This window comes from Corapipo altera, unplaced genomic scaffold (genome assembly GCF_003945725.1).
Source record: "Corapipo altera isolate COAL_440 unplaced genomic scaffold, ASM394572v1 62, whole genome shotgun sequence".
NCBI lineage: Eukaryota > Metazoa > Chordata > Aves > Passeriformes > Pipridae > Corapipo > Corapipo altera.
The window spans coordinates 11,037,386-11,054,713 of record NW_020884894.1 but is presented as its reverse complement, the minus strand read 5'-3'; the positions used below and the strand labels follow the sequence as shown (position 1 = coordinate 11,054,713).

The following is a 17,328-nucleotide window of genomic DNA, read 5'->3' as shown; positions in this document are numbered from 1 at the left end:
TTAAAGTGCCCTGTCTGAGCCCTAAAAATTAAGATTTCTTTTTCTTTTTTAAACTAACCAGAGATTCAATGCACCCACATTCCCCAAGAGACCCAAGGGCTCTCAGATCCTGGGACACTGCTGAAAGCAAGGCGAGCTTGTGGTTCTGTTGCTGGGAAGCAGCAAATATAAAAGAGACAATGATATTAGATCTGGTCCTGTCCCTGAAAATCGAGAATAAACTCCTTAACACCTGTGCAGTATTGAGAAGCAGGTATTACTTTATAGCAGCACTCCATGCATACAGGAGTAATTTCACCTAATATGCAGGCTTGGCTTTACAGGTCTTTATTTAAAGTCAGTTTGACTCCTTACAAAGTTGGTTACAAGGCCCTGCCTTCAACATTCCATTCACCATTCCTTTCTCAAAACCCATTCACAACAGTTCAGCTGCTTAAAGAACTCACCCAATCCTACTCTTCATGACTGAGGGACACAAGGAGACATCCCAATTATATCCCCTGTCCGTGGCAGGCAGATAGGAGCTCGCTTTGGCTACACTCAGGGCTGGTAGAGGATGTCACAGCCCTTCACCCCCTTCCTGGGGGGCAGCTTCTCACCCGTGGCACCTGGAGGCCTCCTTTGAATTTAGGTGGTGAAGAGGTGAACCTGGAAAATAATGTAACTATGATCAGGGACCTGCAGTGGGAGGGAGGGAGGGACACCTGCATGAGCTGCTCCTTGTCAGGATGCAGCCCCTGGGTGGGTGCTGGGGTGGTGAGCTCAGAAGCAGTCAGATCCAGCTGCTCCAAAACCAGGCTGGAGCAGGTCCATGCTCGGAGCAGCCCAGGGATGATGCTGGGGTAGCAGCAGTGCAGGCAGCTGCAACTGCTTGCAGAGGACAGAGGTGAACACCTTGTGGGGAGGCAAAAAGCACAGCAGAAAGGAAAAGACAGAGAAACCGTGCAAAAAGGTGAGACTGAGGCATGAAGGGGCAGATCCAGCCAGCAATGAGCCAGCACAGCCCCCACAGCACCCCCCTGGAAGTAAGGGCCAGTGCCAGAAACTGCAGCTCTCCCAGGTATTTATCTGGAATGTTTCTCTGACAGTGTCAGGGAGGTTAACATTTTCCAACACTCCCAGGTGACTCAGGTCACGCTCCCTGTTTTAAATCACAGCAGGTGCTCAGGGTAACTCTGCTTGTCTTTCTAATATGAGGGACACACTCGAGCTGTGCCTGCCTGTCAGCATGCTGAGCTGCAAGTATTCCCTGCTCAGTCAAACATAACCTGGATGCTCTATTCCCAGCTGGGCATTCAGTCCCTTTCATGACTTGCTCCCCAAAGAATAACCATCTTTAGCTTTGCAGCTTATTATCTAAGGATGAGTTTCGTTTCTGGATGAGAGACTCTGCTCATAATAACCCCCAAGAGATCCCAAGAGACCTAAAATTATCTATTCCACCACCTTCAGTTTTAGTGAGTGATTTGAGGCAACTTCCTGGGACCATGGTGCCCAGAGAATAACATTTTTCACTCCTAAAGTAGAAGCCCTCTGGGAGCCAGGGCTGGGAGATGTTGTGATGAACAAGCCCTGCTGCTGAGCAGCACAGAGCCCACAAGGGACTTGGTCCAGTGGGGAAAAGTCAAAATGAATAACAGCAAGTGTCACAAGAAGGGGGGCAAGGAATCCAAGGTGCCCACTGAAAGCTGAGCTCTGGGAAGGAAATTGTTCTGGCACTGAAGTTGGTGTCTCAAAAAAGGAGAAGGGGGAGGTAACAAGATGTTCAACATCAGTCCAGGTGCTGCATAGTTCTTTCTCTGTTGAGCACTGGGACTTCCTGAGCATCCTCCAGCACTTCCAGGCCAAGGCTGGAAGGCAGAGGAAGGCAAGTAGCAGAGAGCAGCTCCTCTGCCTGCAGAGAGGACCCATCCCAAAGCAGAGGGGCCAAAGGGTTGTGGAAGTGCTTCCACCAGCACTGTGGAGCTGAGACTAGGAGCCTCCTGAGAGAAGTAGGTCAGTCTGGAGCTGGAGGGACTGACAGCAAGGTGTCAATCCCTCTGGGTCCTTCTCACCCAACTCAGCTACTCCTCATGAGTCAAAATGCATCCAGGAATTAACACAGGGATTTAGTGGGAGCATGGGCAGATTGACACCAGGGAGAGAGGAGTCTTTCCTGCAAGGGCCAGGAGAACCTTGTGCCACCTACTGCTCCCAGCATCAGAGATGTTACAAAAAAAAAAAAAAAAAAAATCTCAGCCTGTGTGTTGGTTTCTGAGCCTGCTCGGGACACAGCTTCACACCACTTCTCACACCTGCCTCCCAGAATAGAGGAGTGAGGAATCACACTGCTTCTGCAAAGCACATGTGGAGATCCACGTGGGATGGCACAACCCTGCCAGCTCAGGCCATGTGAGAGCCTCCAGTCACCCCAAAGCAGCAATGGCAGCGCCCGAGGTCCCTGCAGCCCCTGCCAGCACCACGGACGTGTGCCAGAAGCCACTACCCCTCTGCGTTAAATGCAGGAGTTCTGTAGAATATCCTGAGTTGAAAAGGATCCACAAGGATCATTGAAGCCGACTTCTGGACACTCAGCAGTGCTGAAGGCACTAGAGCACAGCACCCACGTGTGCAGCATCCTTGGCCAGGCCCCAGGGACCATGCACAGGGGTACCCATTAGATGCCAGGAGGCATCCACATGGGTTTACAGGACCCTATGAAGCCCTTGAATTTCTCCTCCAGGCAATCAGATGCAGATTGAAAGGGCACTTTGGAGCAAGCCATGGACAGCTCGAGGGTGTTTGCAAGATCTGCTTTTTGGGTGCACTGAGAGTCCTCAGCTGCTGCTGAAACACATGGGCCTCAAAGCATGTCATCACTGTAGGGGGGTCTGAGGCCCATCAAGCTCCATCCAACATGGCTCATGCCTCTCCCAGAGTATTTCTACATGATGTAGCTCATCCAGCTTTGCAAGGTGCAGGCCCTAAAGCTCCTCAGCCACTTTGGTCCAACCTAAGCTGGACCAGGACCAGCCACAATCAGCACTGCAGGAAGGCACAGCAGATCCTCGAGCAGATCATTCTTCAGCAGCTGTACTTCCCTCTCTGGTCGAGTTGTGGCCCTGGAATCAGTCTCCACTGACTTTGCTGGAGTTACTCTGGCTTGCACTGATTTTACAGATGACAGAACATTACCCATTAAGTCTTCCCCTTCCTTATGCTTTGCACAGCAGTCAGGGGATTTAAAAGCATCGAGTGAACTCCTGATTCTCTGTCAGACAGAAAAATGTTTCTCCATCAGACTCCAGCCAAAGGTCCCTCTGAACAAATCAGTATCTCTAACAGTAAATCCAATTTGTAGTCTTTGTTCAAAATTAAACAAGCCCAACAGCTGTAATTTGGAGGTGCTACTTAAAGCAATCAGCACCAACAACAATCTTACCAGCTACTTCAAAAATCAGCTCTGCAAGCAGAAGACTATTGACTCCCATAACGAAGAGCAAAGGAGGAGAGATGTTTTCCAGCCATCTGTGTGGCCAGGATCTGGACATTCACCATTTTAAGATGTTTCCATGGGGACAAGTGCTAAGAACTTGTAAATACAAAGAGTATGGCTGCAAGGGTGAGCAGTACATCTGGTTGAGCATAAACAGCTAAGAGCAGCAGGCTGCTCCTGCTTGCATCAGACAGGAAAGCAGAAGGCTTCTAGCCATGGGAAGAGAGAGATTCTCAATCTGTCCTCAGGGCAAAGGCTGCAGGAGATGGCTCAAAAACTGAACCCTGAGGGCAGGCTCATGGCAAGGCTGGCGGCCCCTCTGCCCGCTGGCATCGCTGTCCCTCCACGGGGCCAAGAGCAGAGCGAGGAAAGGGAGGGAGCCGAAATGATGGAGCATGTCCTGAAGTCCTCACCTGAAAGGAAACATCCCTGCTCGTCTCGACCACTTCTGCTGAACCCCAGAAGGTGTCTCCACCGGCCCGTGCTGACGTGCCACATCCCGGGCAGGCAGCGAAGCCACAGCCCAGCGCACCCCTCGGAGGGGATTCTGCAGCGGGTCACCACGGGGGAGGGAAGGAGAAGGTAAAGCAGAAACACAGATAATGAACACAAAATGAAAAACCCCCTCCAGCTTAATATACTTCCTAGGATCGAATCCCAAAATTAATCAGACAGACGCTGAAGCTCCACCCTGCTGAGCGTCTGTCCATCCCCTGCTCAGAAGGAGCAGGGATCCTCACCCTGGCAGAAATCAGATTATGGCTGTGGGGGGCTTTTACCCAGTGTTAAAGCCAAGCTAACATCACTGCTGTGTTACTGTTAAAGGTCACTCACGTAGTACAACGTAATTCCCCCCTACTTTACCCAGAGCAAGGCAGGTGTACTCCTGGGATGTGCTCACAGTCAGAGCCCCACAGAGCTCCTGGAGATGGAAAGAGGGATGACCAGACAGGATTGGCTGGGTCCAGGTGACACCAGGGACTGCTGGGGACAAGAGTGGGGTGATGGAGGCCAGGAGACAGGAGGGAGGTGACAGTTACCACTGAGGAGGGAACACACACAGCAAGCTCACAGCTGGAAAGGTTTCCTGCGGAGGAGAAAGCTGATTCTCCTGAGAGCAGAGCCACTGGAAAGGCAGCTCTAATTGGGTCAGGCGATCTCAAAAATGCAAGGCATGGCAGCTGGGCCCTGAAGGACCCCTGGGGTCCCTCACCCCCTGGGAATTCTGGCTTCCCTCTGCTACATGAAGCACACAGTGGGGAGTAAATCAATCTTTCCTCACAGCATCCCACGCTACTAACTGTGGGGTGGGCATCTCTTCGGGCTTCCCTGCTTTTTGCCGAGCCCAATTCAATCTTCCTGGGAGCTGAAGTCCTCTCCAAGCTGCTGTGCTGTACACAGCTAAAGGTTTCCCCTCTCTCTGCCCCTGGCTGCCTCCCTGTCCCAGGCAAGAGATACAGATGGATGGTGACACATCCCTGACATCCCAAAGTCCTCACCTTAACCCAGCTGCTACTTCTTCTCTGAGTTGGCAAAGACAATCCATGGCAACCTGTCAGAGTTCAAGGAGTGTCTGGATGATGCTCTTAGTGACATGATCTAGCTTTAGGTTGGGCTCCCCAACCCCTCTGCACTAGGAAGCCCCATGGGCTAGAAGGAATCAGCACAAAAAACCCTGTGCAGACTTACAGCCAAAAACATAAGAAGATCTGGCACCCGGATTCAAATTTAGCAAGAGGGGCTTGAGCCCCTTCTCCTAAGAGTTTAAAGATTTCTCACCTACCCTGTGAAGACAGGTGTGAAGGAGCAAGATTCAGGATGGGAGTGGTTCCAGGCGTGGAGAAAGACAGGCAGCAATTGACAGGACTTTATTATATGGACTTTACTGCTATTATGTGGTTTCAAATATGTGTATTGCATTGTGTCCACACTGCACAGTGCACAGCCTGGGCATACCCAGGCTTACCATGAGTTTTGCCTGCTCCCTTCTTCCCCTCTCCCCTCTCTGATGGGCTGAAAAAGCTGCAAAGAGGAGACAGTTCCCCTTCACCCTTTCCTTCCCCGGTTCCTCCCACGTTCCTCCCCTGTTTGTCTGTCTCATGCTCCACCCCATGTTCTAGCCCTTTCCCCACCTGAACTCATAAAACCCTGGGCACACCTCAATAAAAGTATTGCATTTGCACCTCTGCCTTGACTCCGGACCTGTTTGTGCTGTGTCATGGCCCCATCCCCCCTCGGACTGTGGCAGACAGGGATGCACCAGGAAAGAGCACAGCCACAGTAGAAATGGCACTCTTGGGCAGAGCAATGCCAGGGGCTTCAGATGGATTTTCTCTTGGGAAAGCTGTTTGATGCACAGCTTGCAGGAAGCAGCAATAGAATGAAGGGTGAGAAACAGATGGAGAAATTAAAGAGAAATGAGGTCTGGAAGATTATGTCACCTTACTCATCTCTGCCACGTGGAGTGAGGGCTGTTCCCACCAACAAACCAAAGGGAAACATCAACCTTTTGTCTCACAAATAGTAAAGCTCTGCAGAGATGGGCCTTGAACCTCCTGTGCCTCCTGCCCAGAGGGAATTCAAGCAGGAGCCACCCAGAATGGGATGGACAGGGAGAGGGACACCCTTCACAGTGCCAGCCTAGGACCTTGGGCTCCCACTGTGAGCCTTGGCTAATGAAGATGTGCAGAAAGCAAAGGCAGAAGCTGGCTGTGCCCCAGGTTTGCAGCTGAGCAGTGCTGGCAGAGCTAAAAGAAGTCACCTTCCAGCCAGCATTTGCTGGCTGGCTCTAAAAGCAGAAGGCAACCCCCACCCAGCCCCCCACAGCCTGCTCGGGGCATGGGTGACACATGGAGATCTCCCAGGGTTGGTCCTGATGGCACAGGACAAAGCCAGGGAGATGGGCAGCCACCTGACAACACCTTGGGATGTGCAGTGCTTTTCCCTCAGGCAAGGCTTTCTCCTTCACCTCCCCTGCCCTCAGCCTGCCCCTCCAACACCCTGGGGCTGCTCCCCAGTCCACCGAGGGGAATGACAGCCCTCAGGGTCTGTCACCCTCATGCAAAGGAGGAGGCTGAGGCTCCCCAAGCCCAGGTGTAACAGTTAAAGCGACTCCCACGCAGCTGTTCTGAACTCCAACCTCCACTGCAGTGTCCCAAGTCAGTGTCCTCCAGATGTCTCACAGTGGGCAGAAGAACCTGCCTCAAACGTGCCACGGTGCTCCCATGAGCTCAACCAGAAGGTGCCATGCCCAGGCCTGGGGCAGGCTGGCTGACTTGCCAGCTGGGAAAAGAGCAGCACTGTGCTGGAAGAGGCACAGAGATGGAAGGTGCATGGTGACACCACGCTGAAGGTAGAGGAGAAAGAAGCTCAGACACATTGCAAATAGGAAATCATCACCACCCCTACCTTTGTCCTGGCAAAGCATCACTGTCCCACACCTCATGTCCAGCTTTGTGTGTCTACTACAGACTTGCTAACAACATACACTTGCTGACAAACCCCTCCTTGGAGAGCATCTTGCTTACTTTTCATTCTATCTGAATGGAACAAGTAGCAAATTTCCAAGTCTTCCTTGCTTCAGCTCCGCAGTGTCCCTGCCCAGGAGTACAGAGACTCTCTGCTGTCTGCAGCAGTGTGTGGCCATCCCAGAGGTGATCCCTGCCCAGCACTTGCTCCAAGAGCCACTCCTCTGTTACACCCAGCAAACCACTGCTCTGCTGCTGCCAAACTTCATGCAGCAACTTTCCATCATGACTCAGCCCTCCTTTTCTGAGTTACCACAGGATTTAAACAGGGAAATAGCACCTGTGGGGTTACCAAAGGCCAAAACCTACTGCCCCACAGAGCTGAAAGCACCAGGGGGTAAGAAAGGCGTGTGCATGACTGTCACTCATCTGAGTGTCCCCAGCCCCAGGGGCATGTGCACCTTTCTGATGGATGCTCCCATTGTTCCTGCCTCTCCCCGCCGGGTGGCTGACAGAGCATTGCTGTCACATTTCTGCCTTGCACTCTTTTTCACTGTCTGCATTTTCCATTTCTTCCTTGTTATAAGAACAGCAAAGCAAAAACCCATCCACTCTAACACAGAACTGGGGTTTCTTTGGCCAGCACCAAGGCTGGGATCTGGCTCGAAGGGTCCCTGCCAGGGGACATGAAAGGAGAGAAGGCAGAGGCAGGAGATATTACTGATGCTATAAGGAAGACCCACTTGGGAGGAGAAAGGCTCCTGGCTCGTTCAAAACAAATTGGCCGAGAAAACCCTGGATGGAATGGAAAGAGTCACGTTCTACAACTTTAGCTCAACAAATCCTTTCCCCGAAGAACCTACCGGCAATTCATTACACTGGATCTGTAGCCAAGAAGTTCCCATTCTCCAGAGACGTCAGATCAATACAGGGAGGGGGTTTGAGATGTGCCATGAAGGTGCAGAGCTCCCTGCTGATCCACCCTGGCACACGGACCACTGGGTGCCTGTTAGCTCTGTCCCAGGGAGGGAACACGTCTCACAGGAAGGGGCCAAAGAGGTGATGCAGGAACAGCAACGTTCAGTGCAAATGACAAGGCTTAATAAAGGATGAAAACTCCAGAGAACAGCTACGTTTGGGGCTGAGCCTCTGGCAGCCTCTGAGAAAACCCTTGTAGTGTTACTTTTGATTAAACATTTTCCTTTTGAGGGGAAACCCCAAGAAAGCTGAGGAGCTGGTCACTACCCTTAGAAAGGGGACAAATCAGTCTTTCAAGAAGAAACCTTGAAGGTAACAAATAGGATGAAATGTTTGAATTGGACTCCACGTGTAGTATCTCCAGCGGGGCGATTCTGGAGGTCTGTTCCAACACCACAGAAAACTTCTTGGTGCAAAGCCTTGACTCAACTTTGAGCTATCAAAGGACCAAGGGGTGAGGGGAGCCTGTTCTCAGTCTCTCTCTAACCCTGTAGGTGTAGGCAAGGAGTAACCATGAGAGACTCATGGCTCAGCAGTCAGACAAGGGACATGGGTTGGCACAAGCTGAGCACATCCAACCCCTCAGCCACAGCTGGACCATGCTGCTTATACCTTTGCTCTGCTCAAAGCAGCAGCACTGACCAGAGAGTGAGAGGAAAAAATGGGTTGAACAATTGCACACAGACTTGTCCAGGCAGCAAAACAACATTTTTCTCTCCTGGCCAAAATAAATGGCTGCTGGGAGTCTCTGCTGTTCAGCTCCAGCAAGGTTGGATGTGTATGGGTGGTTAAATTCTACTGATCTCACCTTCCTGAGACTTGATGTTTGATTCCCTCGATGTCAGACCGAGTTAGTTTGATCTGAACATTTAGAGCACCAACAGTGCTTAATGTGGACCAGAAATAATATCTGACATGCTGCCCTTCTGCCAGGCTCTTAATGAGCAATTTGAGGTGTTAATAGCTTGGAGACCATCTTCACTTCCAGCTCTGCCACAGAGAATCACATGGTGGCTGCTGAGGGACCCAGAGAGAATACATTACTGCTTAATTAACATGCAGAACAGAACAGGGCTAAAGAGCCAGCAAAGGGGCTATGCCAAACCCTTTGGAGCAGAGGCTGCTCTCCTGCCAGATGCTTGGGACCCTCAGCTGCCACCAACTCAAGCAGAGTTGGGTGACTCAGCATCAGCTGGAAGAGTGAGTGCCTAAAGGCTCAGGTCCAGCAAAGCCAATTTAGTGGGAGATGGGGCGATTAAAAGCTGGAAACTGATTCAGCATTCCCATTTCCAAAAACCTAAATTGGTTCTAAAAAAAATAGGAGTGAAGAGAAACAGGCAAGCAGCCAACAAGTGGCCTCAGAGGAAATTAATTCCTTGTGGGCTTCGCTGGAATGTGCTTGTTTCTCTGTTATTATAAAATATATGCATTGTTCTAGCATCAAAATTAGATTTCCCCTTTAGCTTGTAATTAAACCCTAATCTAATTTGCCAGAAGATGACAGAGGCCTCGAAGCAGAGCTTACAGCCCTGCCCCTCTTTCTTTCTCCACCTCCCACCATCTGCTTTTGCAGATTTTCTTCTGTGTTCCAGGGTCTGCTTGTGATGGTCCTGTGCACCAAGAAGGGCCACACAAAAAACCTGTTGGGACTTGGTAAGACCCAGCTGGGAATGGGCTGCCTCAGTGCCCAGGGCTTCTTCCCCAAGCCCTCCTCAGAATCATAGCTAGTTTCCAACTCCCAAGAGGTCATCTCCTCTGAGCCAAGTCCCAGTTCCCCAAACAAAACTCTGTCTGTGTGAGCTCTGTTCTTTGTAACTGCAGCACTTCAATGGCCAGTGGTTAACTGGGCTCAGTTTCCTGGGGCATTATGGAAAAACTGTTTGCTTCTTTAATAAAAACTGCCCAGACCAGACTTCTGCACTCTGCACAGGTCACAGCAGGAGGAACTGCCAGAAATGTGTTTACAGATGTGCCCCAGTACTACTGCAGGATTGCACTTGGGCTTGGAAAGCCCAGCCCAGCCTTGTATGGCCCTGCTTCCCAGGGATGTTCAGGCAAGTGCTCCCACAGACAGCTACAGCCACCCCTAGAGCCCCAGCAGAACCTGCTGATCACTGTCAAACACCAAAGAGCTGGTTTGGGAAGGTGATGTGTGGTTTAACAGCTGAAAACTGCCTTCACCAAGGTGGTCTTTGCCTCAGGCCACAGAGGTCTGAGAAAGCAGCTTTCATTTCCAGGGAAAACCAGTGTGGGGGCTACATCAGCATGAAACTGGTGGAGAACACCTATTCCCTGAGCATCCAGCCTGACCACGGCTGGTTGTTGTTATTTCCGCAAGGAAATCTCAAAAGCACTTTGTCAGATCCCAGGCAAACAGCCTCGGTCCTTGCAAAGCACAAACAGGACCCCAGGAAGAAGAGCTCCAAGCAAAGGAGCACCTACCTTATGGTGTTCACCTGGCTGTCTGTCTGGAAGGACCAGTGGTAGTGGACAGGGATTGGGCTGCAGTTGGTCATTGCCACACAATCCACTTGCTCAGTGGCATTCATGATGTAGCCAAAGTCCAGGGCCTTGGTCTGGATATGCAGGTTTGGGAAGTGGACTTCTCCCCGAATGGTGATCTGCTCCTCATGGGGATGCTCCATGAACCTCATGTTCAGTGTCTTCTTTGCTACCCAGCTATTCAAATCCTTTTCATAAGCCGGGTTAAATTGGATGTGAAGTTCCTCCCCTTTGTCCAGTTTTATGGGCTGCAATGAGATGAAGAGACTGTGAAGCTCTTCAGCCCCAAGGAAGGTGGAAATCCACTTCCAGGGTCTTGGCTCTGACTGCAGGAGCCAGGCAGCCACGCTGAGCTCACAGATGCCCTTTTGGATTTCCAGGCAAGACACCCTCACCAGTTCCCTGGTCACTCTGTTTCCTTTCTAGAACCTTTTTCCCTTTTCAGCAAAACCTTGGGCTCAGAACTGAACAGGGACAGTCCCGCTGCTGGTGATTAATCGAGTCTTTCTCAAGCTACCACTGAGGCAACCCATTAAAACACCTTTCAGAACACCAGTCTCAGCAGGACTTTCATGCAGATACATTTCACATTCACTTCCACATCTGTGCCCAGTGGTCCTGGAACCAGGGAATGCACACCAGGGTTAGCTGGCAGCTTCTCTGCAGAGTTGTATTTCCCCTGGAAAGAAAGGTCCAGGGAGGAGAACATCTCAAGGCCCTGCTAAAATCTGCTCCTCTGAGCTGCTTTCCAAGGGTGCTGCAAGGCCTGGCTGCCCTTGGGACACCAGGGCTGGCTGAGAGACTCGGGAGCAGTTATGGAAATATTGACAAAAGTCAAGCTGTCAATTATAATGATCTCTGGGAACAGTTTCCCACATGGATGGACATCACACTGATCATTAGAGCTGACACAGGGTTGGTTTTCCTCCTCCAGGACTCAGGGTTAGACCACCCCTCTGCCCACGTTTGTCTGCAGAGGACAAGCAGTGCTGCTCCCAGACACTCCCTCCCTTCACAGGGCTTTTGTTTTACTCCCTGCTTTCCCCAGATAAAGCACTTGGCACTTGTTTCATTTGCTTTCTGCCTGGGCTCTCAGTCTAAGTGTAACTTTTTTTCTCTGCCCTTCCTTTCTGCCTCAGCACACGACACTGGTAACCTCCTGTTTGCCCTGAAGGACCAATATTTCCTTCAGTCTGTATTTTGGGATCAGCACTGGGTTTTGGTAGCTATGGAAACACAAAAAAGCCTTAGCAACTGATGGTGGCCAGCAAGGAAAGCAACTGGTGCTGCCATGGAAACTTGTGGCCTTAAAATGGTTTCTTGAAGGCACTTGCTCCTTCTCCCAGGCAAATGTCAAGGGGCTGCAGGAGAAGCCCCGGTGGAGGGGATCTGAAGGGAAAGGCTCAGCCCTTGGTGGGACCTCACCTGAGGGGTGCTGGAGAAGCCTTCCAGCACCATGTCCTTAGTCTGTCCCGGCACCAGCTCCATCTGTGGCGGTTGCAGCTTGAACACGGGGCTGGCAGGTTTGGGGATCTGGGAAGTGCTTTTGCCCTTGGTGGTACCGAGGGCACGACGCTGCTGAACGACGCTGAACCCTTCTGTGGTCCAGAACAGTTGATGGGTTTGTCGCCCTTTGTTTGTTATTTTGAACTGGTAACAGCAGGGAGTGAGGCTGGAAGAGAAGCAGAGATGGCATCACCAGCACCCTGATGGAGCTCCCTGACTGCACTTTCAGCAATAAAACCTCCACCAAAAAGGCCACTCGAGCTCAAAGCTCAAAGGCCACCCCTCCCTCAAAGGAGGGGTCTCAAAGGGGTTTTGGGGAGATTCAATTCAGTCTTACCCCAAAACTGTCTTTGTTGAGCTTAGTCCTCTCTCTCTCTCTCTCTCCATTAGACATCCCTGTGTCTCTCTGCTTAGCTGCAATGCCATCTTTGCTGCTTGGTTCTCATCTTCTTGGTCTTCTGCCACAATTCTCCATTCAGTGCTGCTCCACCACGCTTTTAGTATCTCTGGCTGTCCACTCACAGCAGGGAAACTTCCCCCAGCCCTCAGCTACAGTACTTGGTCCAGTTTAACACTGTTTCTGAGTTTCTGAAGCCCCCAGCTGGGCTCCTGGCCCCTCTCTCTCTCTCCTCGTGATCTAAAACAAGGCCACTTCTCCTCCAACTACATCATCATTCTTCTTTTCCTGTCTGCTATGTTTAAATTTTGCAGGGGCACTGATTGGGTCAACATTGAGAGACACCACCCCCTTGGGGGTTACTATTTTTTTAACTCCACGGGGAAAAACAGGTGTTTTTTCCCCACCACATTCATGAAAAGGATCTTCTCAGTTGCTGCCTCATCTCAGAGCATCAGCAGCCTTTGCTGCTTAACACTCTGAGGGTTTTTCCAGGGTCTCACTGTACCAGACACCGAGCTGGCCACTCCCAGCTGCGAGTAGAGGGAGGAACAGATTTGCTGCTGTTTCACTTTTTCCTGGCGAGGTGCTGCCTCAGGTGGCAGCATCCTCTGAGGGTGCTACTGGGATTCTGCAGGGTACAGAGACTCATCTGGTGATCTGGGCACCACTTGCCTTCCTGCTGGGGCTCCTGCCCTGGCACCCCTGCTATCCTCCTCAACACCCCAGCCCTTCGAGAGCATCCAACCCTCATTGCTCCCAACAGATCATCTTTTGCCTGAACAGTGTAGCTGGGTTTGTTGTTTTAGGAAGAGAAATGCGCTGTGAGAACACGGGATCAACAGAAGTTTCCCCAGTATGAAGATGGCAGCAAGACCAGGTCTAGCTACTGAGGGAGTGGAGTGACAAGAAGAGATGACTGGCTCACTTCAGCTAGACAGAAAACAAAATGAATGTTCAATGGAAATTGATTCCCTCATGTAAAGAAACACTAACTGCAGGCTAGTCTGGAGCCATTATTTTATTCTCAATAAATCTGAGCATGGCCAGGAAACAAATTGTTCCTGGAAAAGTTATTGGTTTTTTTGAAAGGCACGGATTATGTGGCTGGCAAGGCACAGGTCTGCTGCCAGCAGCTCCACACAAACACAGGAGGGATGGCATGGGGGAAACTCGCTCTGAAACAGACTCTTAACAAATGATGTGTGCAAGCTTAGTATGAAACGGTTTATGTTGGGGACAGCAACAGATGAAAGCCTGGAGAAGCTCTGGGTAGATGCAGAATTTGTGGCTCTGGGAGCTGTTCTCTGGGTCCCAACTCAGCTCCCTGGGTGGTAGCTCTGAGCTGACAGCACCAGCAACAACCCCAAACCAGGCCTGCAGGCACAGATGGGAAGGGGGCAGAGGATGATGACACCAGTCACACCAACATTGTCCCCTCTGTTTTGTAGCCAGTTTGTGGCTGCACAGAGCACAGGAGATGTGGACTAGCACCCACCTCCCTGCAACGTCTCTGCTTGTGTGGATGGCTGGTGGGTGCATATTTAACCCCTTGAAATCTATCCTAAATGCCTAAGGTGGGATTAACCTGCTCTTTCTACCCCAAAATTTGGGTATTGGGAGCACTGTGGACCCTCTTTGCAGTCAGGGAAAAGAACAGGCACGTTGAGGAGACTATTCTTCCCATCCCAAGAGCTCTCCAGCACAAGGCAAACAGCACTTTGAAAAGGCTTCTTTTTCTCCTGTTTACAAGAATGCGTCTGGTTTCTGACAAAGCCATTAGGATGAGTGAACCCCCTCCTGCAAGCTCAGCTCTATGAATTCACACTCCCAGTGTATCCCACCCAACCTCCCTCACTGGACTTTTCCTGTCCCTTTTGGAGCTGGTCCTGCAGCCACCTTTGCCCGTCTGTGCCTCAGGTTTCCGCTGTGGAGGAGACAAGGGAGCAGGCAGAACAAACGAGGGAAGAGCCACTGTGTCTAACAAAGCCCAGCCCTGCAGGGGAGCTGGGGAAGAACAATTGGAGGGGTATCACAGGGCAGAGAAATTCTGCTGCTCCTCCCGGATTCCCAGGCAGAGGGGAAATAAAACCACACCATTCATTTAGTCGAGGAGCTGCCAGGAAGCCACTGCCAAGGTTTTTGTGCTGTTGTGAGATGATGCTCCATAGGGAACGGAAAAGCAAGCAACATTATTGCAGAGAGAAATATGTTTATACTGGTAATGTAGAATTTTCCAGCCAGAGGCTGCCGGGACCTGCTGTTTTCCTCCGAATCGTTACTTGATAAAGTGAGGAAATAAAAGTATCAGAACTAAAGACAATTCAGCGACAATTTAGCGACTGGCTTCCATTTTGGTGGCTTTTGAGGGTATCTAAAAACTCTCAACTGGCCATCACATGTTTCTAGAGGAATCAGGGCTGGGACCTTGTGCTCTGAAGAAGATCGAGCCTGAAGGACTACAGCAAAACTGCTCCTTGCTGAGCCCATGGGAGAAGCGGGAGCTGAGAGAGATCCTACCTGAAGTGGGGGCTAAATTTGAGCTCCTGAGAGAAAGGTTTGTCAGTGACAATGGTGGTGCCAACGCCCACAGCCTGCACAGGGATGATGTTCACTTCACTGTTCTCAATGAACAGCTTCACCTTGTCCTTGAATTTCCCCGTGTCATCGAGGTTTGCTGTGACAGTCACAGACACCTCACTCTCGGGGGGGATCACTCCCTTACTGGGTTCAGTCCTCCAGTGTGAGCACGTGCCAGCCTGTAAAACAAACCAAACATGAACTTGAGATGGAAACCATGGACCCTGGTCTGCTGTGGGGTGCAGGAAATGGAAGGACTAAAGAGAGGAGGGTAAAAACCATAAAGGTTTAATTTCCCTAAATTTGACCTACAGTGTCTGGCAACAGCAACTCTCTAAAAGCTTATACAACCTGTATTTTACCCTCCTTTAACAGATTCACTTCATTAACCCAGTTTTGCTCAACCCAAGGGATGTTCCTCCTCAGGAGAAGGTTATTCACCCTCCAGTCTCTCTTTGGAGTCCATGCCAAGGGAAGCTACTTTCCTGGCTTCCTGACAACAGAGCTGGGTTGGCACAGAGGCTCAAGGCCAGGGGAAGCCAGGACTGCTCCAATCCCACCACAGCAGCCACACAGCTGGAGGATATTGCTGAGAGCCCAAAGGATAACTCTGCAAAACCAGTTGAACAAAACCCCAACACTAAAGTCTTCTTTCCCAGGAGGCTCTCAGTGCTTCTCAACAACCCCTGAAGGACTGAAGCCCTTTTTTCCCGTTGATCATCAGCTGCAGGGAGGTGTCCCAGTGCCCTTTGCTTTGGAAAAGTCAGCTCTGCATGGCTACAGCAGGGCAGGAAAGCAGTAAGCAGAAAGAAAACTGCAGTGTGTGTGTGTCCTGTGGCATGGCCCAGCCTTCCCAAGCACTCTTGTCCTCCGGTTTCTCATGGACTTCCCTCTATGGATGGGGCAAGAGAGCTGGAAGCTGCCTGGGGAAGGGAGGGCAGGCCTTACACTGGGACAGCTGTGCTGACACAGCTCTGCAGGTCAGGGCCTGGTATGAGCATGAAAACCCACCACTGACAGGCCAGGACCACCCATCTGAGGTGGTTTTATCTCTGCAGAGCTGGAAGGCAGAATTTCATTGTGGAGTCAGAGAAAGCTGCCCTGGCAACTCCCCCACCTTTGAGGTTACATTTATCCCCCAAACATCTGGAAAAGCAGCAAGAGGAAAATTCACCTCCCTCCTCCTTGATCCAGGAGACTGAACCTGAACTCTCACACACCTGATGCTTTATCCACAGATACAAGTCCACTGTGTCAGGGCTGGGTTTAACCAGCTCCAGAAGTTCAACCCACTCATGATGGAGAACAAACCTCCTCCCAAGCCTGTTTTCAAGCCTCTAATAGATCCCCCCTCCAGCAACATCAGACTAATGCTCTACTCACCACTTTATTCAAATTAAGGGATCAATTTTTCACCTGACTACAGTGACATAAATGCAGAGGAAATCTGTTGACTTGAACAGAATGAACAGCATGTGCCCAGTTCCAGAGCTGTGTCAGCTTTACAGCAGGAAGCTGAGGGTAAAGTGTGGCCCAGCAGGTGCTGGACAGTTCATGGCTGCAGAGTGTTTTCTGTCCCCACTGGAGATCCCCACAGGGAATACAACTCATTCTGCTCCCCAGGAGAGGAGAAATGAGACAGGGAAGAAAAGCAAACTGATTTATACAATGACATCCCTCCCTCTAACAGCCACCTTCTGTCCTCATCCTTCCTCTGCTGCTTTCCATCAGAGAAATTCCTCTCAAAAACACATGAATGGCTTCTGTACTTGACCATATGGTACATGATTTCAGCTTGTGATTTCGGAAACAAAACTGTGCTCCTTCAGGAACATCCCAAGCAACCCAGCTAAAAGAGGCCTCACACCAGTGCAGAGCTCTTACTCAGACAATACTCAAAGCTGGCAGTGCCAAAGCCCTCCCACACATCAGTGAAGCTTCAGCCCCACCTGCTGAAGTGTGTATGGCTGGACTCTTCCCATACCTGGATATCCTGGAATGCCTGGGAGCAGATGGTCCCTCTGCAGGGCGTTATGGTAAATTCCATTGGCTTCATGAGACCCTGAGCTCCCTTTCTCCAGGATGGGTGAGTGTTGCTGGATGTCTGATCCGAGCTGTTGAGGCTGGGCTCTCCAGAGCCGTCCTCAGGAATGTGGAGGGTGAAGGCCATGGGCATCAGGGAGGTGTTGGTCAGGCGGCAGGACAAGGTGCGAGGAAAGCCTGGAAAATGACACAATAATAGGCACCAATCATCTTGTGATTCCTGGTGTGAATGTCCCGGTAGGAGCTTGGAGTTTGGCTCTTTGTTATCTGAACTGCAGCTCATCGAGCAGCTCAGCCAGGAATTAATGGTCACTTAGTTCCCTTTGCTGCTGCTCCCAGATTGCTGCTTGGAAATGCCCACTCTTAGCCCTGCTGAACAC

At 50.9% G+C, this 17,328-nt stretch overlaps 1 protein-coding gene across 1 annotated transcript; it reads right to left on the bottom strand.

Annotated features, from left to right (window-relative positions):
* Nucleotides 1-627: 627 nt before the first annotated feature.
* Nucleotides 628-17,075, bottom strand: HYDIN (HYDIN, axonemal central pair apparatus protein). Its single transcript, XM_027646970.1, has 4 exons — nucleotides 16,890-17,075; nucleotides 14,846-15,084; nucleotides 11,848-12,094; nucleotides 628-648 (listed from the first exon to the last, which is right to left on the bottom strand). Exons 1-4 carry the CDS (start codon nucleotides 17,073-17,075, stop codon nucleotides 628-630), a joined length of 693 nt encoding a protein of 230 aa, XP_027502771.1.
* Between the last annotated feature and the right edge of the window lie 253 nt (nucleotides 17,076-17,328).